Genomic DNA, 24,477 nt, shown 5'->3' with positions numbered 1-24,477 from the left:
TTAATTGTAAATAATTTGCAAAGTCAGTGGAAGATGAAACCAATGGAGAAAAAAAGGGTATAGAAGAGAATGCTCTTTATTGCTAGTTTTGTGGATTAGGTCAGCTTAAGGTATTAAACTGTTCTAACAAAAATAGAAATGCACATAAAATCATATAACTGCCCTGTTCATATCCCTGACTCATGCTCAGCTTTGTTTTAACTTTGTGAAAACTGCAGTATGCCTACAGGGCCAATGATAATGCTGACTTATGTTTGTTCAGACTCTTCACCCGGTGGCAAAAAAGTGGTTTACAAAATAAAATTAACAAAGCACATGTGATAGCAAATAACTAGATTGCTTAATGACATCATAGGGAAAGGTAGAGAAAAAAAAATGATGTGCAGAGCAAGAAAGAAAATGATGCTATGGTCATCACTGTGCTGCAGGGCCCAGCATGGCTTGTCCATCAAACTGAGCTGCCTTAAAAATAGTCATTTTTTATAGGCTTGTCCAAAGAAGTGGGCTTTTAAGCCTGCTTTAAAATATTTGTAAGATGACTCAATATAGAGTGAAAAAGGCAGGGAGTTCCACAAAGTAGGGGGCAGAAAGAAGGCAGCAGAATGTCTGTTAGTCTATTCTTGAGTGAGGGTGTGAGCCACAGAGAGGATGGCAAGACAATTGTCATGTTGTGATCTGAGGGGATTAGACATAGGTAGGGAGATAAGCAACCTAGGCAAGTAAGTCAGAAAATAAGTTTAGAGAGCAAAACAGGCAAGGAGGAGAATCTTAAACCTGATTCTGAAAGTGACAGGGAGCCAGCGGTGATGGGGATGGGCAGCCTGCAAAAAATTTTGATTGTGTTATTTCCTGTGTTGTTATTTTTATTTGGCCATTTTTTCATCATGGGAGCAAAGTCATATAGGGCTAGATTCTATATATCACTCCTATAAAATCGGCACTGAACACAATATGCCTAGACATATTCTATAAAGTACGCACAAACTTAGGCGTACTTTTTAGAATACGCCTACATTTCTGCGTGGTTTATGCAGAGCACCGGTTTATCCAACTAAGTTTAGTTGCGTGCAGTTACACCAAGTAAAACATGGCAATTCCTCCATGTACTGCAATTACCATACAGGGTAGACATTTACTGCATGGTAAATTAATCAGTAGATAACACAGCGAGTGCATCCACATTATTTGCAGATGGATTTACTGCGACATGCTGCAGTAAAACAAAAATGATCTCTTCTGCTCAGTATCATATACCTCCCTTTTGTGGCCAACATCCTTAGCCATCTTGCACTCCTCCCCTGGTCGTCACCCCCCCCCAAACCCAATCATCATGTAGGAAAGTCAATAGCCCCCCCCCCCCCCCCAACAACATCCTCAACCTGTCCTACCCCTCTCCCTCTCTCCCTCCCCCTCCGGTGGTATCTCTGGTGGGTTATTGGGGGGGCAGGAGCTATTCTCAGTCACTCCTTCCTGGGTTCAGAATGGCAGCTCTGATTTCTAACAGCTGCAGCACTTTAGTATACATGCTCATTAGGCTTTGGGTATCTGTTTTTTTCTTTTAATACATTTTTCATTGATATCTAGTTCTGTAATAAGAACAAAAGCGTTGCCATACTGGGACAGTCTGAAGGTCCATCAAGCCTAGTATTCTGTTTCCAACAGTGGCCAATCCAGATCAAAAGCACCTGGTAAGATCCCAAAAGAGTAAAAAAGATTTTAAGCTGCTAATCCTAGAAATGAGCAGTGGATTTTCCCAAATCCATCTTAATAATGGCTTATGGACTTTTATTTTAGGAAATTATCCAAACCTTTTTAAAACCCTGCTATGCTAACTTTTACCACAATCTCTTGGAACAAATTCCAGAGTTAATTGCATGCTGAGTGAAGAAATATTTTCTCCAATTTGTTTTAAATTACTTAGTATCTTAGTAGATCCGTTTCCTGGGCAGAGACTCCTAATATGAAACCTTAGCTACAGTTTGGGTTCCTCTTTCTTACGTACATCATTTTGCACTTGATCACATTAAACGTCATCAGCCATTTGGATGCCAGTCTCCCAGTCTTGTAAGGTCCTCGCAATTTTTCACAATCCTCTTGTGATTTAACAACTTTGAATAACTTACACCCCTGTTTACTAAAGATTAGCTTGAGTAATCTGCAGCAGGGCCCATTTTATTCCTATGGGACCTGCTGCAGATAACTCAAGCTAAGCTTTTGAAAACAACCCACGTTGTGTCATCAGCATATTTAATTATGTCACTAGTTACTTCCATCTCTAGATCATTTATAAATATGTTAAAAATCAGTGGTTCGTGCATAGACCCCAGGGGAACTCCACTATCTACCCTTCTTTATTGAGAATAGTAACATAGTAGATGATGGCAGAAAAAGACCTGCACGGTCCATCCAGTCTGCCCAAGAAATGTGCCACTTTTTTGTGTATAGAGAGAATCCACAAAAAGTGGAGAACTCAATAGATCCCACGAGGCGTGAAATGAAAAATAAAAAGGGTGGGAATATAAGCCAGGCTATCCAAAGAATGGAACCAAATTATCTTTAAAAAACCAAAATTTAATAATTTTCAAACAAATAATAATATAACAATCACACATTAAAAATGACTCGACACAACGTTGTGTTTCGGCCGGATAGGCCTACATCAGGAATCTATAAACATAAACAAACAATAAATAAACAAATTAAGCATAAAAATAATATACAGCAAAAAATATACTGAAAGAGGAACATATATAGATTATCAAAAAGATCAAAAAAATCACCATATAAATGCAAAAAGTAAAATTCTATTAACATAAAGCCAATTAAAAACTATATATGCCAAATAATATGTTAAACTAACATACTAAAGAAAAGGAACATTAAATAAGAAAAGGAACAAAAAAATGAAACCAAAAAGCAAATTAAAATATACATACATGGGGATATTTTCTTTTTTTTTCTTTTTTTCTTTTTATTTTTTTATTATTACATTTCAGCCATTTTTTGGTTTATCATTTCACCCAATTTGCATCTTTTATATATTTCTTTACATTCAATTTGTATAGTCTGTTTCTAACATACATTTTTTATATACATGTACCACTTCATTGCCATGGAACATATATTTTATTAGCATCAACAGTACTTAATTAATATAACTTCTTTACATCTTTATACAGTGGGGGAAATAAGTATTTGATCCCTTGCTGATTTTGTAAGTTTGCCCACTGACAAAGACATGAGCAGCCCATAATTGAAGGGTAGGTTATTGGTAACAGTGAGAGATAGCACATCACAAATTAAATCCGGAAAATCACATTGTGGAAAGTATATGAATTTATTTGCATTCTGCAGAGGGAAATAAGTATTTAATCCCTCTGGCAAACAAGACCTAATACTTGGTGGCAAAACCCTTGTTGGCAAGCACAGCGGTCAGACGTCTTCTGTAGTTGATGATGAGGTTTGCACACATGTCAGGAGGAATTTTGGTCCACTCCTCTTTGCAGATCATCTCTAAATCATTAAGAGTTCTGGGCTGTCGCTTGGCAACTCGCAGCTTCAGCTCCCTCCATAAGTTTTCAATGGGATTAAGGTCTGGTGACTGGCTAGGCCACTCCATGACCCTAATGTGCTTCTTCCTGAGCCACTCCTTTGTTGCCTTGGCTGTATGTTTTGGGTCATTGTCGTGCTGGAAGACCCAGCCACGACCCATTTTTAAGGCCCTGGCGGAGGGAAGGAGGTTGTCACTCAGAATTGTACGGTACATGGCCCCATCCATTCTCCCATTGATGCGGTGAAGTAGTCCTGTGCCCTTAGCAGAGAAACACCCCCAAAACATAACATTTCCACCTCCATGCTTGACAGTGGGGACGGTGTTCTTTGGGTCATAGGCAGCATTTCTCTTCCTCCAAACACGGCGAGTTGAGTTCATGCCAAAGAGCTCAATTTTTGTCTCATCTGACCACAGCACCTTCTCCCAATCACTCTCGGCATCATCCAGGTGTTCACTGGCAAACTTCAGACGGGCCGTCACATGTGCCTTCCGGAGCAGGGGGACCTTGCGGGCACTGCAGGATTGCAATCCGTTATGTCGTAATGTGTTACCAATGGTTTTCGTGGTGACAGTGGTCCCAGCTGCCTTGAGATCATTGACAAGTTCCCCCCTTGTAGTTGTAGGCTGATTTCTAACCTTCCTCATGATCAAGGATACCCCACGAGGTGAGATTTTGCGTGGAGCCCCAGATCTTTGTCGATTGACAGTCATTTTGTACTTCTTCCATTTTCTTACTATGGCACCAACAGTTGTCTCCTTCTCGCCCAGCGTCTTACTGATGGTTTTGTAGCCCATTCCAGCCTTGTGCAGGTGTATGATCTTGTCCCTGACATCCTTAGACAGCTCCTTGCTCTTGGCCATTTTGTAGAGGTTAGAGTCTGACTGATTCACTGAGTCTGTGGACAGGTGTCTTTCATACAGGTGACCATTGCCGACAGCTGTCTGTCATGCAGGTAACGAGTTGATTTGGAGCATCTACCTGGTCTGTAGGGGCCAGATCTCTTACTGGTTGGTGGGGGATCAAATACTTATTTCCCTCTGCAGAATGCAAATAAATTCATATACTTTCCACAATGTGATTTTCCGGATTTAATTTGTGATGTGCTATCTCTCACTGTTACCAATAACCTACCCTTCAATTATGGGCTGCTCATGTCTTTGTCAGTGGGCAAACTTACAAAATCAGCAAGGGATCAAATACTTATTTCCCCCACTGTATATTCCTTGTGCCACGTTGTGTCGAGTCATTTTTAATGTGTGATTGTTATATTATTATTTGTTTGAAAATTATTAAATTTGGTTTTTTAAAGATAATTTGGTTCCATTCTTTGGATAGCTTGGCTTATATTCCCACCTTTTTTATTTTTATTTTTACTTTTACTTTTTTGTGTATACCTTACCTTGATTTGTACCTGTCTTTTTCAGGGCACAGACCGTACAAGTCTGCCCAGCAATATCCCCGCCTCCCACCATCGGCTCTGGCACAGACCGTATAAGTCTGCCCAGCACTATCCCCGCCTCCCAACCACCAGCCCCGCCTCCCACTACCGGCTCTGTTATCCAATCTCGGCTAAGCTCCTGGGGATCCATTTCTTCTGAACAGGATTCCTTTATGTTTATCCCACGCATGTTTGAATTCCGTTACCGTTTTCATCTCCACCACCTCCCGTGGGAGGGCATTCCAAGCATCCACCACTCTCTCCGTGAAAAAATACTTCCTGACATTTTTCTTGAGTCTGCCCCCCTTCAATCTCATTTCATGTTCTCTCGTTCTTCCGCCTTTGTATCTCCGAAAAAGGTTCGTTTGCGGATTAATACCTTTCAAATATTTGAACGTCTGTATCGTATCACCCCTGTTTCTCCTTTCCTCCAGGGTATACATGTTCAGGTCAGCAAGTCACTCCTCGTACGTCTTGTAACGCAAATCCCATACCATTCTCGTAGCTTTTCTTTGCACCGCTTCGATTCTTTTTACATCCTTAGCAAGATACAGCCTCCAAAACTGAACACAATACTCCAGATGGGGCCTCGCCAACGACTTATACAGGGGCATCAACACTCCCTTTCTTCTGCTGGTCACACCTCTCTCTATACAGCCCAACAACCTTCTAGATACAGCCACCGCCTTGTCACACTATTTCGTCACCTTCAAATCCTCAGATACTATCACCCCAAGATCTCTCTCCCCGTCCGACCTATCAGACTCTCGCCGCCTAACACATACATCTCCCATGGATTTCTATTCCCTAAGTGCATCACTTTGCATTTCTTCGCATTGAATTTTAATTGCCAAACCTTAGACCATTCTTCTAGCTTCTTCAGATCCTTTTTCATGTTTTCCACTCCCTCCCGGGTGTCCACTCTGTTACAGATCTTAGTATCATCCGCAAATAGGCAAACTTTACCTTCTAACCCTTCGGCAAGGTCACTCACAAATATATTGAATAGAATCGGCCCCAGCACCGATCCCTGAGGCACTCCACTACTCACCTTTCTCTCCTCCGAGCGAACTCCATTCACCACCACCCTCTGGCGTCTGTCCGTCAACCAGTTCCTAATCCAGTTCACCACTTTGGGTCCTATCTTCAGCCCATCCAGTTTATCTACTCTGTTCTCTATCTTTTAAACCATAATGGCTGTCATTTGGCCTTCCTCCCACTTGTTTTAATATATGGAATATATCTGGTCTGAGCTTCGAGGATGGTATTTTTGAATAACATCCACGCCTGACGTACCTTTCAGCTTTGCAACTACTCTTCTTTTTTTTTTTCACCATTCTCATTTTATAATAGTCTCCTTTTTGAAAGTTAAACACTAACATATTGGATTTTCTTTGTATCTTTACTCTCGATATTATATTAAATCTGATCATGTTGTGATCACTGTTATCAAGCGGCCCCAGCACCATTACCTCCTGCACCAGATCATGCGTTCCACTAAGGACTAGATCTAGAATTTTTCCTCCTCTTGTTGGTTCCTGAACCAGCGGCTCCATAATGCAGTCCTTTATTTCATCTAGGAATTTTACCTCCCTAGCATGCTCCTATGTTACATTTACCTAGTCAATATCGGGGTAATTGAAATCTGGGGCGTATCTGGACTCCGGCGGTAGGGGGGGCCACAGCCAGAGGGAGGGGCACATTTTAGCCCCCCCCCCTCGCCATTGCCAGTCCCCCCCCCCCCCAGCCACCAACAACCCTCCCCCGCTGCCGTTGCTTACCTTTGCTGGCGGGGGACCCCAACCCCTGCCAGCCGAGGTCCGCTTCCACCTGCCGCTGCCTTTAAAAATATTTCTTCAGGTGGCGGGGTACCCCAACTCCCGCCAGCCTACCCGAGGTCTTTAAAGTTCTTCTTCGTCCTCCGTGGCCGTGCTGCTGTTGAAAGCTGTTGAATCCAGTTCGGAGTCTGACGTCGCAGCACGTTGTACTAGTGTGTGTTTTACTAAGGTGTGCTAGCGTTTTTAACTGACACTGAAAGTCAGCTGGCTCCAAATTCTGAGATGCCCAAAAGAATATAATGGGCATCTCAGCATTTAGCGCCAGCTGATTTATAGCACAAGCTAAAAACATCACACCTTAGTAAAAGATCCCTTTAATTTGTAAATCCTGGATGTTCCAGTTTTTTCATTTGTTGTGAACTGCTTAGAACCTTTTTGGTTATGACAGTATATAAACGCTTTATTATGCTATTTCTAAAATACTACTGGAATTGGACGTATCCTTACCTGACTGTCACAATTTCTATTTCTTTGTTCTATCTAAAATAGGGCTGAATATGTTTGTTTAAATTAAAAATTACAGGCTATTTGAAATGCAAATAACTAAACGGAGATAAATAGAACATGTCAATGTGTTGAAACTAGGAATGTGAATTTGAAATTTGATGTCATTTCCCACGCAATTTTGTCATTTATTGCCTAAAACAACAGGAAAAAGCAAAATTTCATTTTTTTCATGTCGTTTTTAGTGTGCATTCTTTTAAAAGAGTGCACAATATTTGTGAAGAGTGCTAACTCTTTCTTGTTAGCACATATATGCTCTTGGCGAATAGTGCACGCTCTTTTTGAAAGAGTGTACACTATTAATGATAATGCTTTCATCATATAAAACTAATTTTAAAAAACAGAACAAAAGAAAACAACATGGGAAATGAAACAAAAGAAACTTATTTAGGCTGCACACCCCTAATTGAAATGTCATGAGTTGTAGCCACAAAACATAAATAGAATCTTATTCTCTACTTGACCAATGTTACTGGTCTTCATCAGAATGGTTTAAATTGTATTAATTTCATAAAACAGTTTGATAGCCTCTGGTTCTCTATTTATTTGTTGTTTTCAATGAAAATCAGAAGTAAAATTTTCCTGTTAGCCCTCAGTTTATCACCCATGCATTTCTTATACCAAATTTGCCAACACTGCTGAGCGATGGATACAGAAATGTTAAAGGAAATTAGCATGCATACAAACTGGGTAACACAATAATTACGGGTGATTTCAATTACCTCAATACTGTCTGGGTAAATATAACAGTGGGGCATTCTAGTGTGGTAAAATTCCTTGACGAAATCAAGGACTGCTTTATGGAGCAGCTGGTATAGGAGCCAACAAGAGGAGGAAAAATTCTAGACGTAGTTGTTAGTGGAGCGCATGATCTGATACAGAAAGTAATTTTGATCGGGTAGCTTGAAAACAGTGATCATAGTATGATCAGATTTGATATTGGCTTTGGAGTAAATACACACAGGAAATCCATTAGCATTTACTTTCAAAAAGGAGACTAAGTTTTTTGTTTCACTGTTCTTCTCATTTTATCATAGAGGGGCAGCTGCGAAGGTCAAAAATTTATATTGGGCGTGAATGCTGTCAAAAATACCATCCTGGAAGCCCAGTCCAAATATTTTCTGTGTATTAAAAAAGGAGTAAGGAACACCAAATGACAACTGGCATGGTTAAAAAGCAAGTTGAAGGAAGCTATTAGAGCTAAAAGAAAATACTTCAGAAAGTGAAAGAATGATGGACTGAAAATAATAAGAAACAGCATAGGGAATGGCACGTCAAATGTAAAACACTGATAAGGAAGGCAAAGAGGGACTTTGAAATAAAATTGCATTGGATGCAAAAACACATAGTAAAAATTAAAAGCAAGGAGCCGGCAAAGAATCAGTTGGACTGCTAGATGTCTGAGAGGTAAAAGGAGCACTCAGGGAAGACAAAACCATAGCGAATAGATTGAATCAATTCTTTGGCCTTCACCGAGGAAGATTTTGGAGAGATACCGGTGCCAGAAAAGATATTCAAAGCTGATGAGTCAGAGACACTAAATGAAATATCTATAAACCTGGAATATGTAATGGTGCAATTTGACAAATTAAAGAGTAGCAAATCACCTGGACCAGATGGTATTCATCCCAGAGTACTGACAGAATTGAAAAATGAACTTGCAGAACAATTGTTAGTAATAAGTAATTTATCTTTAAATTCAAGCATGGTACTGGAAAATTGGAGGGTAGCCCGTGTAACACCAGTTTTTTTTAAAAAGGTTCCAGAGGTGATCTGGGAAATTATAGACCAATCTGTTACATTGCTTTGAAGGGGTGAACAAACATGTGGATAAAGGTTAGCCAGTCGATATTGTTTATCTGGATTTTAAAAAGACATTTGACAAAGTACCTCATGATAGACTCCAGATGAAATTGGAGAGTCATGGGATAGAGGTAGTGTGCTATTGTGGATTAAGAACTGGTTAAAAGATAGAAAACAGAGTAGGGTTAAATGGTCAGTATTCCCAATGGAAAGGGTAGATAGTGGGGTTTCCCAGGGGTCTTTGCTGGGACCGCTGCTTTTTAATATATTTATAAATGACCTAGAGATGGAAGTAACTAGTGAGGTAATTAAATTTGCTGACAACACAAAGTTATTCAAAGTTGTTAAATTGTGAGAGGATTGCAAAAAATTACAAGAGGACTTTATGAGACTGGAAAACTGGGTATCTAAATGGCAGATGACGTTTAATGTGAGCAAGTTCAAAGTGATGCATGTGGGAAAGAGGAACCCATACTATAGCTACGTAATGCAAGGTTCCACATTAAGAGTCACCGGCCAGGAAAGGAATCTAGGTGTTATCGTTGATGATACGTTGAAACCCTCTGCTCAGTGTGCTGCGGCGGCTAAGAAAGCAAATAGAATGTTAGGTATTATTAGGAAAGGAATGGAAAATAAAAATGAAGATGTTATAATGCCTTTGTATCGCTTCATGGTGCGACTGCACCTCAAATATAGTAGAACTATAAAAGATACAGAGAAGGGCGACGAAAATACTAAAGGGGATGGGATGACTTCCTTATGAGGAAAGGCTAAAGCGGCTAGGGCTCTTCAGCTTCGAGAAAAGGCGGCTGAGGGGAGATATGATAGAGGTCTATTAAATGAGTGGAATCAAATGGGTAGATGTGAATCACTTGTTTACTCTTTCCAAAAATACTAGGACTAGGGGGCACGTAATGAAGCTACAAAATAGTAAATTTAAAATGAATTGGAGAAAATATTTCTTTGTTCAACGAGTAATTTAACACTGGAATTTGTTGCCAGTGAGTGTATTAATAGCATTTAGCTTAGCGGGGTTTTAAAAAGTTTTGGACAGCTTCCTAAAAGAAAAGTCGATAAGCCATTATTAAAATAAACTTGGGGAAACTCCACTGCTTATTTGTAGGATAAGCAGTACTGTTTTGGGATCTTGCCAGGTACTTGTGACCTGAATTGGCCACTGTTAGAAACAGGATGCTGCGCTTGATGGACCTTCAGTCTGTCCCAGTATGGCAATGCTTTATGTACTTATGTAACATGACCTATCCCAGTAAGAGGCCCTTTTACTAATGTTGTTTCTACCCCAGTGTAGGCTGAATGCCAAAATGTAGCCACTTTGGGTTTTTAATTTGATGTGTTGATGTTTTAGGCAAAATTTATAAGCATTACATTTTTGAATATCATTGTTATTCGTTCTCTTGCTTTTGTGTTCTGCTGTCCATTCTTCTGTAACTGTTAGCCAGACAAACCCTTTAAATATAGACCGCAAAGCGATCATAGCTTTTTTTGGAGGGAGAATACCATAAGCTGAGGAACACCTATAGCAGAGAGAAATGACATGAATCAAGTGGTCCTATGTACGAACCTCGTTTGGAAGTACAGTGCACACCATTTAAGTGCACGTCGGATAAGAGCATGCTCTGTTTAACTGCATGCCGTATTTTGGTCCCGTTTTTGTCACCATCAATTTCTATGGGGACAAACTTTGTTTTAACGCACCACTGATAAGTGCAAGATTCGCTTATATGCATGGTTCAAGACTGCTCCTCTGCAGGAAAGACTCCGCATAAGCGCGTGCATGGAATATGGAAGCCGATTAGCGCGTGACAACCGAGATTTCAAATTTACCGCCTCTTTAACTGCCCCAGGCAGATAAGGAGAAAGAATGTTGTTGGAGCATGGACCAAGGTAGTAGTTGCGGTGGCAGCGGTGGCGGAACTTTAAGACTTTAACACTGGCTGAACGAATAGAAGTTCTTAAAAAATTAGAAAACAAAGACAGGCAAGCATCTATTGCTAAAGAATATGGTGTCAATAGCAGTCAAATTTCACGTGTCTTGAAGCAGAAAAACCAGCTTCTGGAAGACTGGCAAAACAATACAAATCCACAACGGAAACGAAAACATGTGGGAAAAGCTGAGGAGGTAGAATATGCTCTTCTTCGGTGGTTTTCTTGAGTCAGGAGCAGACAGTTTCCTGTCAGTGGTCCACTGCTTATGGAGAAAGCTAACCAGGTAGCAGAAAGTCTTGGACTGACTGAATTCAAAGCCACTGTTGGATGGTTGGAAAGATGGAAGGAAAGGAACAGAATAAAATTCAAGAAACAGCATGGTGAAAAACAAGACGCTGATGACTTTGGTGCTGAAAATTGGATTGTTTCAGTTCTTCCTACCACCTTGAACAAGTTTGCACCTCGTGACCTTTTCAGTGCTGATGAAAATGGTCTCTACTGGCGAGCGATTCCTGATGGAACACTTGCATTCAAACATACCGAAACTACTGGAGGTAAAACATCGAAGGACCGACTGACAATCCTCCTTTGCTGCAATATGGATGGGAGTGAGAAGTTGGAACCCCTTGTCATTGGAAAGAGCAAACAGCCCCGTTGCTTCAAGAAAGTTAAGCGACTTCCTGTGTCATACAAGGCTAGTGCAAATTCATGGATGACTGGGGAAATTTGGAAGCAGTGGCTAAAGAAGTTACTAGAATGTGGGCACAAAAGCGTCAGATTTTGCTGCTTTGTGAACTGTGCTGCACACAGGGATGATGTCAGACTATCTAACGTCAAGGTGGTCTTCCTCCCACCAAACACTACTTCTCTGATCCAACCTCTGGATCAGGGCATAATAGCCAATTTCAAACAACATTATTGGGCTCTTGTGCTACGTCATCTGATGAGCGTTATGGATGACCAGACTGGGAAGGATAAACGTGCTGTTGAACTGGTTCGTAATCTATCACTGTTGGATTCCCTACATATGCAGAAAGAAGCCTGGAATCATGTTAAACAAGCAACCATTGTGAACTGCTACAAGCGGGCAAGCTTTGTTAAGGAAATGGAGAGGGATGAAGCAGGTGCAGCTGTTGCAAACGCGTCAGATGAAGTGGTTATTGACATCACAGCCTGTTTTACCGAAGATGAGTTCCATCGCTACGTAGCTGTTGATTATTTTTTTATTTTTATTTTTGTTACATTTGTACCCCGCGCTTTCCCACTCATGGCAGGCTCAATGCGGCTTACATGAGGCAATGTAGGGTTAAGTGACTTGCCCAGAGTCACAAGGAGCTGCCTGTGGCTGAAGTGGGAATCAAACTCAGTTCCCCAGGACCAAAGTCCACCACCCTAACCACTAGGCCACCACCCTAACCACTAGGCCAATCTACAAACAGCTGAAGACAGCACTGATGTTGAGATATGCTCCTACATGCAGGCAACAATGGCTGATGATGGAACAGATGAAGAAATGAGCAGCGAGGCACATGCTGATGAAATTCAACAACCTCCTCCTCTCACTTTTGCAAGAGCGCTGGAGAGTCTCAACACCATGCGGGTCTATCTGGAGGCCACTGGTTGTCAGTGCTATGACAGTTTTTACCGTCTGGCAGACGTAGTCTATGGAACTCACAGACCCAAGAGTGTACAGAGGACTATAACTGATTACTTCAAGCCAGCCTAATGTCAGTTAACTGAGACTGTATACTGTACATATAATAATAAACAGTACTGTACATATGTTTATCAGATGTCAAGCTTCTTTGGGTCACAACAGTTAAGTGCACGCTCTGGTTAACTGCATGCATTTCTTTGGTCCCAGACCCTTGCACTTAAGCGGATTGCACTGTATATATGCTTAGAAAAGATTCATAATGGTTAGTTTCTGGGAAAATATTACCAACAGACAATGGTCCCTGTTTACTAAGGCACATTAGCGTTTTTAACACGCCTACAATTAGCGTGCTAACCGTAGTAAACAGGGCCCGATATTTTCAAGAGGACAAAACCTTTGTTTAATTTTGGGGTTAATAAATAACTTCTTCATTTTTTTTCTGTTTCTTATTTAGAAGAAGACATATCAATGCATCAAGTGCCAGATGGTTTTCTACAATGAATGGGATATTCAGGTTCATGTTGCAAATCACATGATTGGTAAGTGATGTTTTAAATCTTTTATCTTACCCGAGTTAAAAATGACTATCTTATTAACCAGCACTAAGACATTTATTATGCACCTGTCAGTGCTTGACCCTGGCAGGAGTGATTTCTTCTATTCATATTATTAGACTCTGCAGTGCATTAGTGCATTTCATTCTCTGCAAGGGCCAGTTTAGACTTCTGTAGAGAATTATATGTATTGCCAATCAAAACACAGATGATTAACAAATTAAAACTCCTAGTCATTTTTGCATTATTGAAAGCAAGATAGCAGGAATGGTTAATGAATTGGATGTTAGCTTTTTAAGCAGACTTTTAGACAGGCTTTAATTTCAAGTTATTATAGTAATGGCACTATTGTGCACTGCTCCAGCACCTTGATACCAGAATCCAGACTGGTGAGTTTCCATCATTAGGAAACACGGGTAATGCAAATGGCTATTAAAGAGAGAAAAAAAAGAAGAAGAATATTCTGCTATCACATGTTCAACTTATGACATCTGATTAGCAAAATTGTATATGAGCTCTTTTCTGCACAGTTTAATAATGGACATTTTTTATATTTAAACAGATGTTTTTTTTAATAATTTAACTTGCCTCTATAAAAGTGCATTTCTGAAATGTCTTTACCAGGATTGAGTACATGTAATGCTCTCCTGTCCGTAGAATAGAACTACAGCAGCAGTAGTGATGTCTATCTTTTACTGTCAGATGGGTTATTTCCCTAGGGCTGCCCATTCTGTATGAAATAGCCCTGATAGTGGTATCATCCAATTACACTTCACCAAGAAGCTCCTTTAAGGGTTATAAAGGTCACTTTGCAAGTGCAGGGTCCTCAAACTTTGTTCTCGAGGTCCACAGTCCTTTTCAGGATTTCCACAGTGAATATGAATGAGATCTATTTGCATACAGGGGAGGCAGAGAATGCAAATACATCACATACATAGAGGACCAGGCTTAGGGACCCCTAATATAGTGAGACAGGTCCTCACTATTTTTTTCCTTTTATTTCCCCCCCCCACACACACATTTCTTTGGACAAACTGTGAAGCAAAAATTTCACATTAGAGTGCACAGTTCGACAAAATCCTTTAGCTTATTGCTAATGCACTGTAGATCTCTCGTTACTATTTTGTTTCTCAATGGTTTTGCATCTCAGCCAGTTTTTAACTGTGGAGGTCATAAGTCCTTGAAACAAACAAGCCAAGACACAATTTTCAAATTGATTGGATAAACATGCACTTTAACTTGTAATGATACACTTATTTATTTCATTGCCATACTATTTATTTATTTATTTATTTTTAGCCCTTTTGCTCTTTTGGATTTCTACTCCAATCAGAATTTGCTTAATATTTATTTATGTACTTATTACTTTATATACCACAATCCCAGTGCAAAGAATAACTGAAGTGGTTCAGAAGTCTGTAACATAATAAAACCAAAACATATAATAAGTTATGAATAAATCATACAACCAACCATATATAAGCTTTTCTGATAAACAAAGACCCATTGGTATCACCCTCAAATTAGGTTTTGGCATGCTGTGCCCTATTTTCCAGATACCTGGGGTTTTCCCTCCTTTTTTTTTTCCCACTCAGCCCTCCTGTAACCTGTCACAGCAACATTCCTAGTGCCAGTATATAGCTTTGAACCCACAGGTGCTAAATTTTAGAAATGCCAGTTTCTTACTAAAACTGATTAATTATATTTTTCAAATTCATATACCTAATAATGTTCAACTTTTATTACAAGTTAAGATCACATGCTAGGCAAGCTATGGAGGTAAAATTCCTTGATGAAATCAAGGACTGCTTTATGGAGCACTAGAAAATAAAAAGGTGTTTTATAGCACTGGCAATAATGCACAGGAGACCCAGAGTTACCACGGGGCTCCTGGGCAAGCCTGGGGTAGGACCAATAAATTCTGTATGGCCTGCTCCACCATATTTGTTGTCTTATATTCAACTACATTCCCCAAGCAGGGCTTGAGATCTTCACAGGATATGAGATTTGCAGGCCCCTCTTGTACAACCTGTAGACTTTCAACAGGGCAACTGTGGGAAAAGGTGCAGAGATTTGGGACTCTTTACTTCTTATCAGGCGTATGTCTGATTATATGATTTTTCCGATGATTGGCAAAAACCTAGTTATTTTATAAATATTTTAAATAGGAATTTTATTTTAATGGCATTATAATTTTTAATTCAATCCCCCCAATATTCAAAAGCATTTAACTGGCCAAGATCGGCACCTGGCTGGTTAAATGCCCCATAATGGCTATCCACAAATTTTCAGCAGGGCATGGCCTGCCATGACCCGCTGAAAATTCACGGTTGGTGGCTAACGGGTATCCAGTTATATCGTGCGATGTATCCGGCTGTCCGTCGATTTTCAACGTGTTTGGTGGCTATATTTGACCGCGTCAATACCTGGAATATGTTTGGCCGGTTCAAACTTAACCAGCCAGCGCTGGGTATCAGCTTGGCCAGTTAAGTTTGAACTGGCCAAAAATATACCAGATATTCAGTGCTACCACCAGAAATGGCCCAACATTGAATATTCAAAGTAGTGAAAATACTGTAAGGAACGGCAGAGGAAAAAGCTGGAGAACAGCACATCTCAGTGGTAGGTGAGATTTAAAGGCTCATTTTATATAGAACATAGAGATCAGAACTAAGACTTCTAGGTGCTGTATTCCAGTAGAGTTTTAGACAAGGTTCTGCTGACACAGAGCTTTCCTAAAATGCCTTCAGGAGTGTGTGTATTTGCTGGCTTGCATAGTAGAGGCAGCCACTGTAGCAATATTCACATGGATAAAATGAGTGGCATGAGCTCAACACTTCAATGTGGAAGTGGTACCATTTCCATGTGTAGCCATCCCATTTTACAAATCTATATACATAAGTGCTGCTAGTAAGGCCATAATTTTAATTTAGATTTAATTTGGAAATAAACAATGGGGGATTAAGGAGAATAACTCCCTTAGGGGGGGTCTTTTACTAAAGATTAGCTTGAGTTAACTGCAGCAGGGCCCATTTTATTCCTGTGGGCCCCGCTGCAGATAACTCAATCTAACCTTTTGTAAATGACCCCCTTAATTCCTTCTATAAAGCCCTGGCCAAAACAAATACTTTTTCAAATTCAGTGCATTGCTGTGAGCTGGTGTATAACTCCATGGGGATATTTTTTCCCCTTGATGTATATTCCCTTTTTGAAACGGGAATTTAGATTTTCCCCCCACCCAAGCCATGCTCAAACTACTTACCTTGACACACAAAGTCCTTCACGCAGGCGTACCGTATTATCTAGCTTCAGCCATTTCACACTACACCCCTTCTAGGGCTCTGCCAAGGAACATTATCTCGCCATCTCCCCTGTTTTCTGATCGTATTTCGCGTATACCAGACCCATTGTTTCTTCTACCACTCGGCATCCTTATGGAATGCTTTTCCACTCTACTCTGAATTATCCTACCCTAAAAATTAAATCTGTCTTGAAATCTCACCTCTACTCTTTGGCCTTCTTGGGAATGGCGGGTTAGTGATAGGGTCCAGCAGCAGCCAATGGTACCTACTTACTCCTAAGACTGCTCTCTCCTTTCCTCTGTCCCTGTTCTGTTTTGATTGTGGTTCCTATATGTTTCTAGATTGTAAACTGCTCTTGACTATGCCCACGGAAGGACGGTATGGCAAGTGATGAATAAACATAAGCACAAACCTCCACCATACCCCCTGAAATCTCTGCGTGGTGTAGATCTCTGTGTAAATAGCGGCTTTCTGAAATCACTTTTTACATGTGTATGCAATCTGCGTGTGTAAATGCTGTTAATTTGTATGTGGAGATTCTCCTAAAATAAGGGTCTTAATGTGGATGCATACAAAGTGATACATATGGGAACAAATAATCCTAAAATAAATAAACACACACACACACCATGGGGTTCCATATTAGGAGTTACCACTTAGAAAAATGACCTTGGCTTTTTTTGTGGATAATATGTTGAAATCCTCAGCACAGTGTGTGGCAGCAAATTTGAAGTCAAGTGGTTTTATATGTAAAAATAATGCAACTAGAATGTTTTTTTCTAAACTCTGAGAGTGGGGTATCCTTATACTGTTCTCTATTTGGCCTTTCTGCTCAATTGTTACCAGTCTCTGAGCTGTTACCTTGAGCCTTTATTTGCATCTCCAGCAAGGGTTTTTGCACCTGTTTGATAACTCCTTGTAAGGGAGTATGTGTTTCATATGACTGGAAGGGTTAAGCCCTAGAGAGAGTAGAAGGAAAGATGTTATATGGCCACAAAAGAGAAAAGTTAATATTCCTAAGAAGTTGTGCAGCTTAGGAGCTAATGGGGCTTAACCCAAGGACTTTCTCCAGACACGCATAGGGCAAGGATGGAAAAAGCATAGCCAAGCCAGCTACAGTACAAGAGAAAGAAGAGGTTTTCCCTTTCTGCAGGACCTGAATGTAAAGCATCTTGTCAAGTACTAGAGAAAACCTTTTGAATTATGCAAGGAGGGTGGAGACTTTCACCAAGGGCAAAGGTTGAAGAAGCAAGACTGGACCTTAAGCCCAGAAGGGAAAGAAGCAAGGGCTATATCTTTTATTTAAAGGAAATTTTTGCATAACCAATTCTGTTTCAAGCATTACTGTATTTTTCCCTGTGTATAAAGTCAGTAAAAGTTAGTTGCCCGTATCAATCCCTATGTTCCATATATTGTGTTGAAAAAGGAGAGGCACTGTCAGGTAGACATGTTACACTGCCCCCCCCCCCCCCCCCACACACACACACACAGACACATGTACACACATCTAGATCAGCAATTGAACTGACAATTTTTGATCAGGGGCCAAAGATCATAGCATGCTCAGGAATACGTACACACTGTATCACTGCTAAATAATGACCGGGTATTTCTCCCCTCTTCCTACCAAGGGCTATAAAAGCTACCTCCACAGCATTCCCAACCCTAACCAGAAACAGCTGAGTTACCAGTCCAGCCCATTTTAAAATCTAATTTTGTTCCAATGGCTATAAAGCTGCAGATTCTTATAATAACATAGTAGATCGTAGTAGATAAAGACCAGTATGGTCCATCCAGTTTTCCCAACAAGATAAACTCATATCTGTTATGAAGTGATAACATCATATGTATACCTGATCTTGATTTTATCCTTGCCTTTTTTAGGGCATAGGCCGTAGAAGTCTGCATAGCACTATCCTTGTTCTAAAATTTCTGAAGTTGTCATTAGCCCCCTGAAAAACTCCACTCCAGCCCATCCAAGTCTATTCAGCCTCAATTGGGGTATAGACCGTAGAAGTCTGCCCAGCACTGGCTTTCCTACCTAATCTCCCCTAAGCTTCTTTGGATCCAATCCTTCTAAACAAGATTCCTTTGTGTTTGTCCCACCCATTTTTTAATTCCATTACCATTTTCATCTCTACCACCTCCCATGGGAGGGCATTCCAGGTATCTACCACCCTCTCAGTGAAAAAAATGCTTCCTGACATTATTCCTGAATTGGCCCCCTTTCAACTTCAATTCATGTCCTCTAGTTCTACCACCCTTCTGTCTCTGGAAAAGGTTTGTTTGCAGATTAATACCTTTCAAATATTTGAATGTCTGTATCATCACCCCTGTTTCTTCTTTCCTCCAGGGTATATATGTTTAGGTCAGCAAGTCTCTCCATGTATGTCTTGCTATGTAATCCCCCCACCAATTTGTTGCTTTCTCTGAACCGCTTCAAGTCTTTTAACATCCTTAGCAGGATAAGGCCTCCAAAACTGTACACAATACTCCAAGTGGGGCCTCACCAATGACTTGTAGAGGGGTATCAACACCTGTTGGTTATACCCCTCTCTATGCAGCCTAGCATTCTTCTTGCTTTGGCCACTGCTTTGTTGCACTGTTTTGTCCCCTTGAAATCTTCAGACAACATCACCTCAAGGTCCCTCTCCTGAGCCAAACTTACCAATCTCTCACCTCCTGTCCGGTACATCTCTTTTGTATTTCTGCATCCCAAGTGCATCACTCTACACTTAATGGCATTAAGTTTCAACTTCCAGACCCTTGACCGTTCTTCTAGCATTTGGAGATCCTTTCTCATGGTTTCCACTCCTTCCAGGGTATCCACTCTATTGGCTATCTTTGTGTCATCTGCAAAATGGCAAACCTTTCCTTCTATAATGTCTCTCACAAATATATTAAACAGAATTGGCCCCAGCACCAACTTCTGAGGCACTCCACTACTCACATTCCTTTCCTCAGAGCTGATTCCATTTACCATCACCCTCTGCTACCTATCGGTCAACCAGTTTCCAATCCAGTTCATCATTTTGGTCCTAAGTTCAGCCCTTTCAGCTTATTCATGAGTCTTCTGTGAGGGACCGTGTCAAAGACTTTGCTGCAAGCCACATAGATTACATCTAGCGCATGCCCTTCATCCAGTTCTTTGGACACCCAGTCAAAGAAGTCAATCAGATTTGTTTGGCAGGATTTTCCTTTGGTAAAGCCATGCTGCTTCGGATCTTGTAATCCATTTGCTTCTGGAAAGTCAAAAAAACTCAATGCCTAGTACTCACCTCCCAGTATAACACAAGCAACTACTCCACCATAACCACACCATACTGCACTCTTCACGTCTCAGAAAATCTGAAGATTCTTGGAGTCACTATGGATCGAAACCTCACACTTGATACCCACGTGAAGAACACGACGAAAAAGATGTTTTCCTCGATGTGGAAACTCAAAAGAGTGAAACCTTTCTTCCCGAGAAACATTTTCCGCACCCTGGTACAGTCAATGGTAATAAGTCATCTGGACTACTGTAACACGTTGTACGCTGGCTGCAAAGAGCAGACTATTAAAAAACTCCAAACAGCTGAGAATACCGCAGCCAGACTCATATTTGGAAAAACTAAATACGAAAGTGCGAAACCCTTAAGAGAGAAACTACACTGGCTCCCTCTCAAGGAACGCATTGAGTTTAAAATCTGCACGACTGTGCACAAAATCATACACGCAGATGCCCCACTCTACATGTTAAACCTAGTGGACCTGCCACCCAGAAATGCCAAAAGATCAGCCCGCAAATTCCTCAATATGAACTTCCCCAGCTGCAAAGGACTTAAATATAAGCAGGCATACGCCACTTCCTTCTCTTACAGAAGTACACAGCTATGGAATGCACTACCCACAACCTTGAAAACCATGGATAATCTAACCAATTTTCGCAAATCTTTGAAGACACATCTCTTCAACAAAGCTTACAAAAAGAACCCTTAATGACTTAATCCCACCCAACCCACTTAAGGATTAAAATACACCTCTTACACCACCCTACCTAATCACTTACCTCTCTAATCCCTCATACATCTTCTGAATACTACCGATTGTATCTTAGATCCTGTCATGACTATGTCATAACAACACTCTGTAAGCCACATTGAGCCTGCAAATAGGTGGGCTAATGTGGGGTACAAATGCAATAAATAATAATAATAATAATAATAACTATCCTTTCCTTCAGTACCGATTCCATTATTTTTCCTACCACCACTTCTTCCCTGTCACTGCTTTTGTGAAGAAGGGACCACATCAGCCTGTCTCTAATCCCTCAGAGCTTCTTCCATCTCTAAAGAACTATTAAATAAATTAAGACGGCCCTCCAGTATCCTGGGAAGTATCCCATCCGGCCCCATAGCTTTGTCCACTTTCAGATTTACAAAGCTGTTTATAAATGTTTTCTTCTGTGAATGGCGCGATATCCACTCCATTCTCAAATATTCCCTCTACAACCAACCATGGTCCTTCTCCAGGATTTTCTTCCGTGAACACCGAAGAGAAGTATTTGTTTAGCACATTTGCTTTATCCTCATCACTCTCCACATAGCTATCCTCAGTAACTTTCAGTCTTGCAATTCCCATTCCTATTTTTCTCCTTTCCCCGATACACGTAAAAAATGGTCTAGTCACCTCTCTTTATATCCTTAGCTATTTTTTCTTCTGCCCGCACTTTCGCTAGCCGTATTTCCCTCTTCGCTTCTTTGAGCTTAATCCTGTAATCTTTTCTGTGATCCTCTCATTACATTATTCTGTATTTCTTGAATGAAGCCTCTTTTGCCCTTTATTTTTTCAGCCACTTGTTTGGAGAACCATATAGGCTTCCTGTTTCTGTTGTTTTGTTTATAGATAATTTCCAAGCAACCTACAGGTGATCATGAGCAACCACATCACTTTGCATGTGTCTGTCCTTCAGATTGCACCCAGACATGCATATCACCCTGCAGCTTTTTGGCAGTTTGCAGTTTCTGTGAAACATTTGTCATTTCACTCCATTTCTAAGGCTTTTATGATCTGTTACACTGCAAAAGCTGACGTGTTCTTTCTAAATTTAAACTGTTCAGAACTACTGTGACTATAAAACTCTGATTATGACTCGGATTAAGATCTGATTGACTTTCACTGTTCAGAGCTGAAAATCTTTTCTTGTTAAAATGTATCTTCGACAATACGGGGATAATTCATATTGGTATGTGAACATTTTATTTAGTTTTTATTTAGAGGAGGCTTGAGGTGGGGAAACTTTAGAAGATTTCTTCAATCCCCTAAGGAATTCTTTAAAACAGTAATGTTGACAATCAGGTATATTTTTATGATTCTGCTGCCAGTTTATAAATTTAAATTATTTTCCCGCCCCATGTCAAATAAGAAAATTTCCTTCCATTCTAGAATATAAAAAAAAAGGTTGTGGTTTTCAGATTGTCAGAAACATATGCTAAGGTCACTTAAAAACATTTCTAAATTAATGGTGACACTTTCAGTCCTGTGGGTATTTGAAGCATTGGGATTGCACATTTTCAAAGGGATATCTACCCTTAGTACAGATATAGCACGACCGAAGTCAACTTACAAATAAGCAATCAACTTAACAGTGAAAAATTAGACTTCTAGTTCACTACAAATTTGATGTGCGGGGGGGGGGGGGGGGGGGGGGGGAAAGGTCTCATACTGTCTCAGGGAACTGACTCTTAACACCCAATATGTGGATGGAACTCTCTTGTGACCGGTATAATCATTGACAAAAACTTCCCCACCTACCAAATGTATATCTGTGCAAAACATTTAACTGAATTTATCGTTTTTGAAATATATGCTTTTATGGGTTTTAAAAAAAATTTTAAATAGAAAAATTTTAAATGAAAACTTATATTTGTCTATAAAGTGACAGGCAATAGGCAGTAGACATTAAACGAAAATAATCGGGTCACTTATCTACACAATATGCATGCTCATCATACCCCGACAGGCTCCTATTTCGCTAATGCTTTCTCAAGGAATAGGAACTGGTGCAAACATAGTGTTGACCCTTTGCATATCGCTGCCGCCATGTACCCTTAGTACAGAGCACACAGTCTGAACATTGTTAGGCTTTGTTTCAAAAAATACTTCACATTGGTGACCCTACCCATAGGCACTTCCCCTGGATTCTATATAGCGCACCTAGAGGGGCATAATCAAACGGGGTGTCCAAGTTTTCCTGGGGCCGTCCTCGCAGGACAGCTCCATGAAGGAGTGGGCAAACCTGTATTATCGAAACAAGATGGGCCTCCATCTTTCGTTTGTTTCGATAATGCGGTCGGGGACGCCCAAATCTCAACATTTAGGTCGATCTTAGAGATGGTCGTCCTTAGAGATAGTCAGCCCCGGCTTTCGGCGATAATGGAAACCAAGGATACCCATCTCAAAAACGACCAAATCCAAGCCCTTTGATTGTGGGAGGAGCCAGAATTCATAGTGCACTGGTCCCCCTAACATGCCAGGACAGCAACCGGGCACCCTAGGGGCCACTGCAGTGGACTTCATAAATTTCTCCCAGGTGCATAGCTTCCTTACCTTGGGAGCTGAGCCCCCCAACCCCCTCCCCCAAAACCCACTCCCCACAACTGTATACCACTACCATAGCCCTAAGGGGTGAAGGGGGGCACTTACATTTGGGTACAGTGGGTTTCTGGTGGGTTTTGAAGGGCTCACATTTCCCACCACAAGTGTAACAGGTGGGGGGGGGGGGTGGTTGGGCCTGGGTCTGCCTGCCTGAAGTGCACTGCACCCACTAAAACTGCTCCAGGGACCTGCATACTGCTGTGATGGAGCTGGGTATGACATTTGAGGCTGGCATAGAGGCTGGAAAAAATTATTTAAAGTTTTTTTTTTTAGGGTGGGAGGGGGTTGGTATCTGGGGTTTTGATGTGTAGATTGAAGTCTCCCATGATCACCAGCCTAGGATAATTCAGGGTCACTTGAGTAATCAAGACTAGGAGTGCTTGCGCAGATAATGTGTTGTTACGAGGTGCTCTGTAAATCATGAGCAGCCAGATTGGTTTCTCCTCTTCAAGTTGTATTAAAAGAGTTTCAGATTCATGTAGCTGGGGGATGGATATTCTGCGCAGTTTGATTGTATTCCAAACCAAGACTGCTACCCCTGTTTTCCGTGTGGCTTTTTTAGGCACCATGAATAGAATCCCCCCCCCCCCCCCCCCCCCATTTGTGGGTAATTAATAGGTACATGCATTTGCACCTGCTTTGAATCCTGTGCATATATTCACATCTATGGGACTTTTCAAATGAAAACCTTGTGTGTACCTTACCTCCCATGATCTAACCTTGCCCTTTCTGTGGCCTTTTATTGACCTAAGCAAAATACCCATGCCCAGACCTTTCACCCATAACACACTCACTCTCCCTCCCATTCACTCCTCACCTCTCTGTCTCTCTAAGTCATATTGCTCTCCCCATGGTGAGGGGTGTGTAATTTTCAGTGTACTTTTATTTGTACTGGTAAACAGCTCTTGCACTAAAAGCTTTGTAAACTGTCTTCCTAAAAAATGAGTACAGCATGTACAGCTAAAGAGTGATTTCAAAGAAATGTTTTGAAGCACAAAGACTGGCCAATGTTCAGAATAATCGGGTAGATTCTTTACAGGTTATACACCTTTTATTTGAACAATGAAAGAATTAGTCAAATACAGGAAACTTGGGGTATGCATTCATTTGAAATGACACAGGAAATGTCCACAACATTTGTCATGTCTTCGGCAAATGAAAATGAGCAGGAAAAAACAAAATTTTGTGAGTTTTTTTTTTTTTTTTTAAATGTGCCTTCAATTCTGCATACTCTTCCAAAA

The 24,477-nt window shown here is 40.7% G+C and overlaps 1 protein-coding gene across 1 annotated transcript in view; it reads left to right on the top strand.

Moving 5' to 3' along the window:
- ZNF521 (zinc finger protein 521) overlaps positions 1–24,477 on the top strand; it is a 765,169-nt gene that overhangs the window by 346,441 nt on the left and 394,251 nt on the right. Inside the window, 1 exon segment of the mRNA XM_030213661.1 lies at positions 13,196–13,280. Within this exon segment, the coding sequence (XP_030069521.1) occupies positions 13,196–13,280 (85 nt within the window).

The sequence above is a fragment of the Microcaecilia unicolor genome, chromosome 1 (genome assembly GCF_901765095.1).
Source record: "Microcaecilia unicolor chromosome 1, aMicUni1.1, whole genome shotgun sequence".
Taxonomy (NCBI): Eukaryota; Metazoa; Chordata; class Amphibia; order Gymnophiona; family Siphonopidae; genus Microcaecilia; species Microcaecilia unicolor.
The sequence above is the reverse complement of the archived record's forward strand: the minus strand, read 5'-3'. Positions and strand labels throughout refer to the sequence as shown.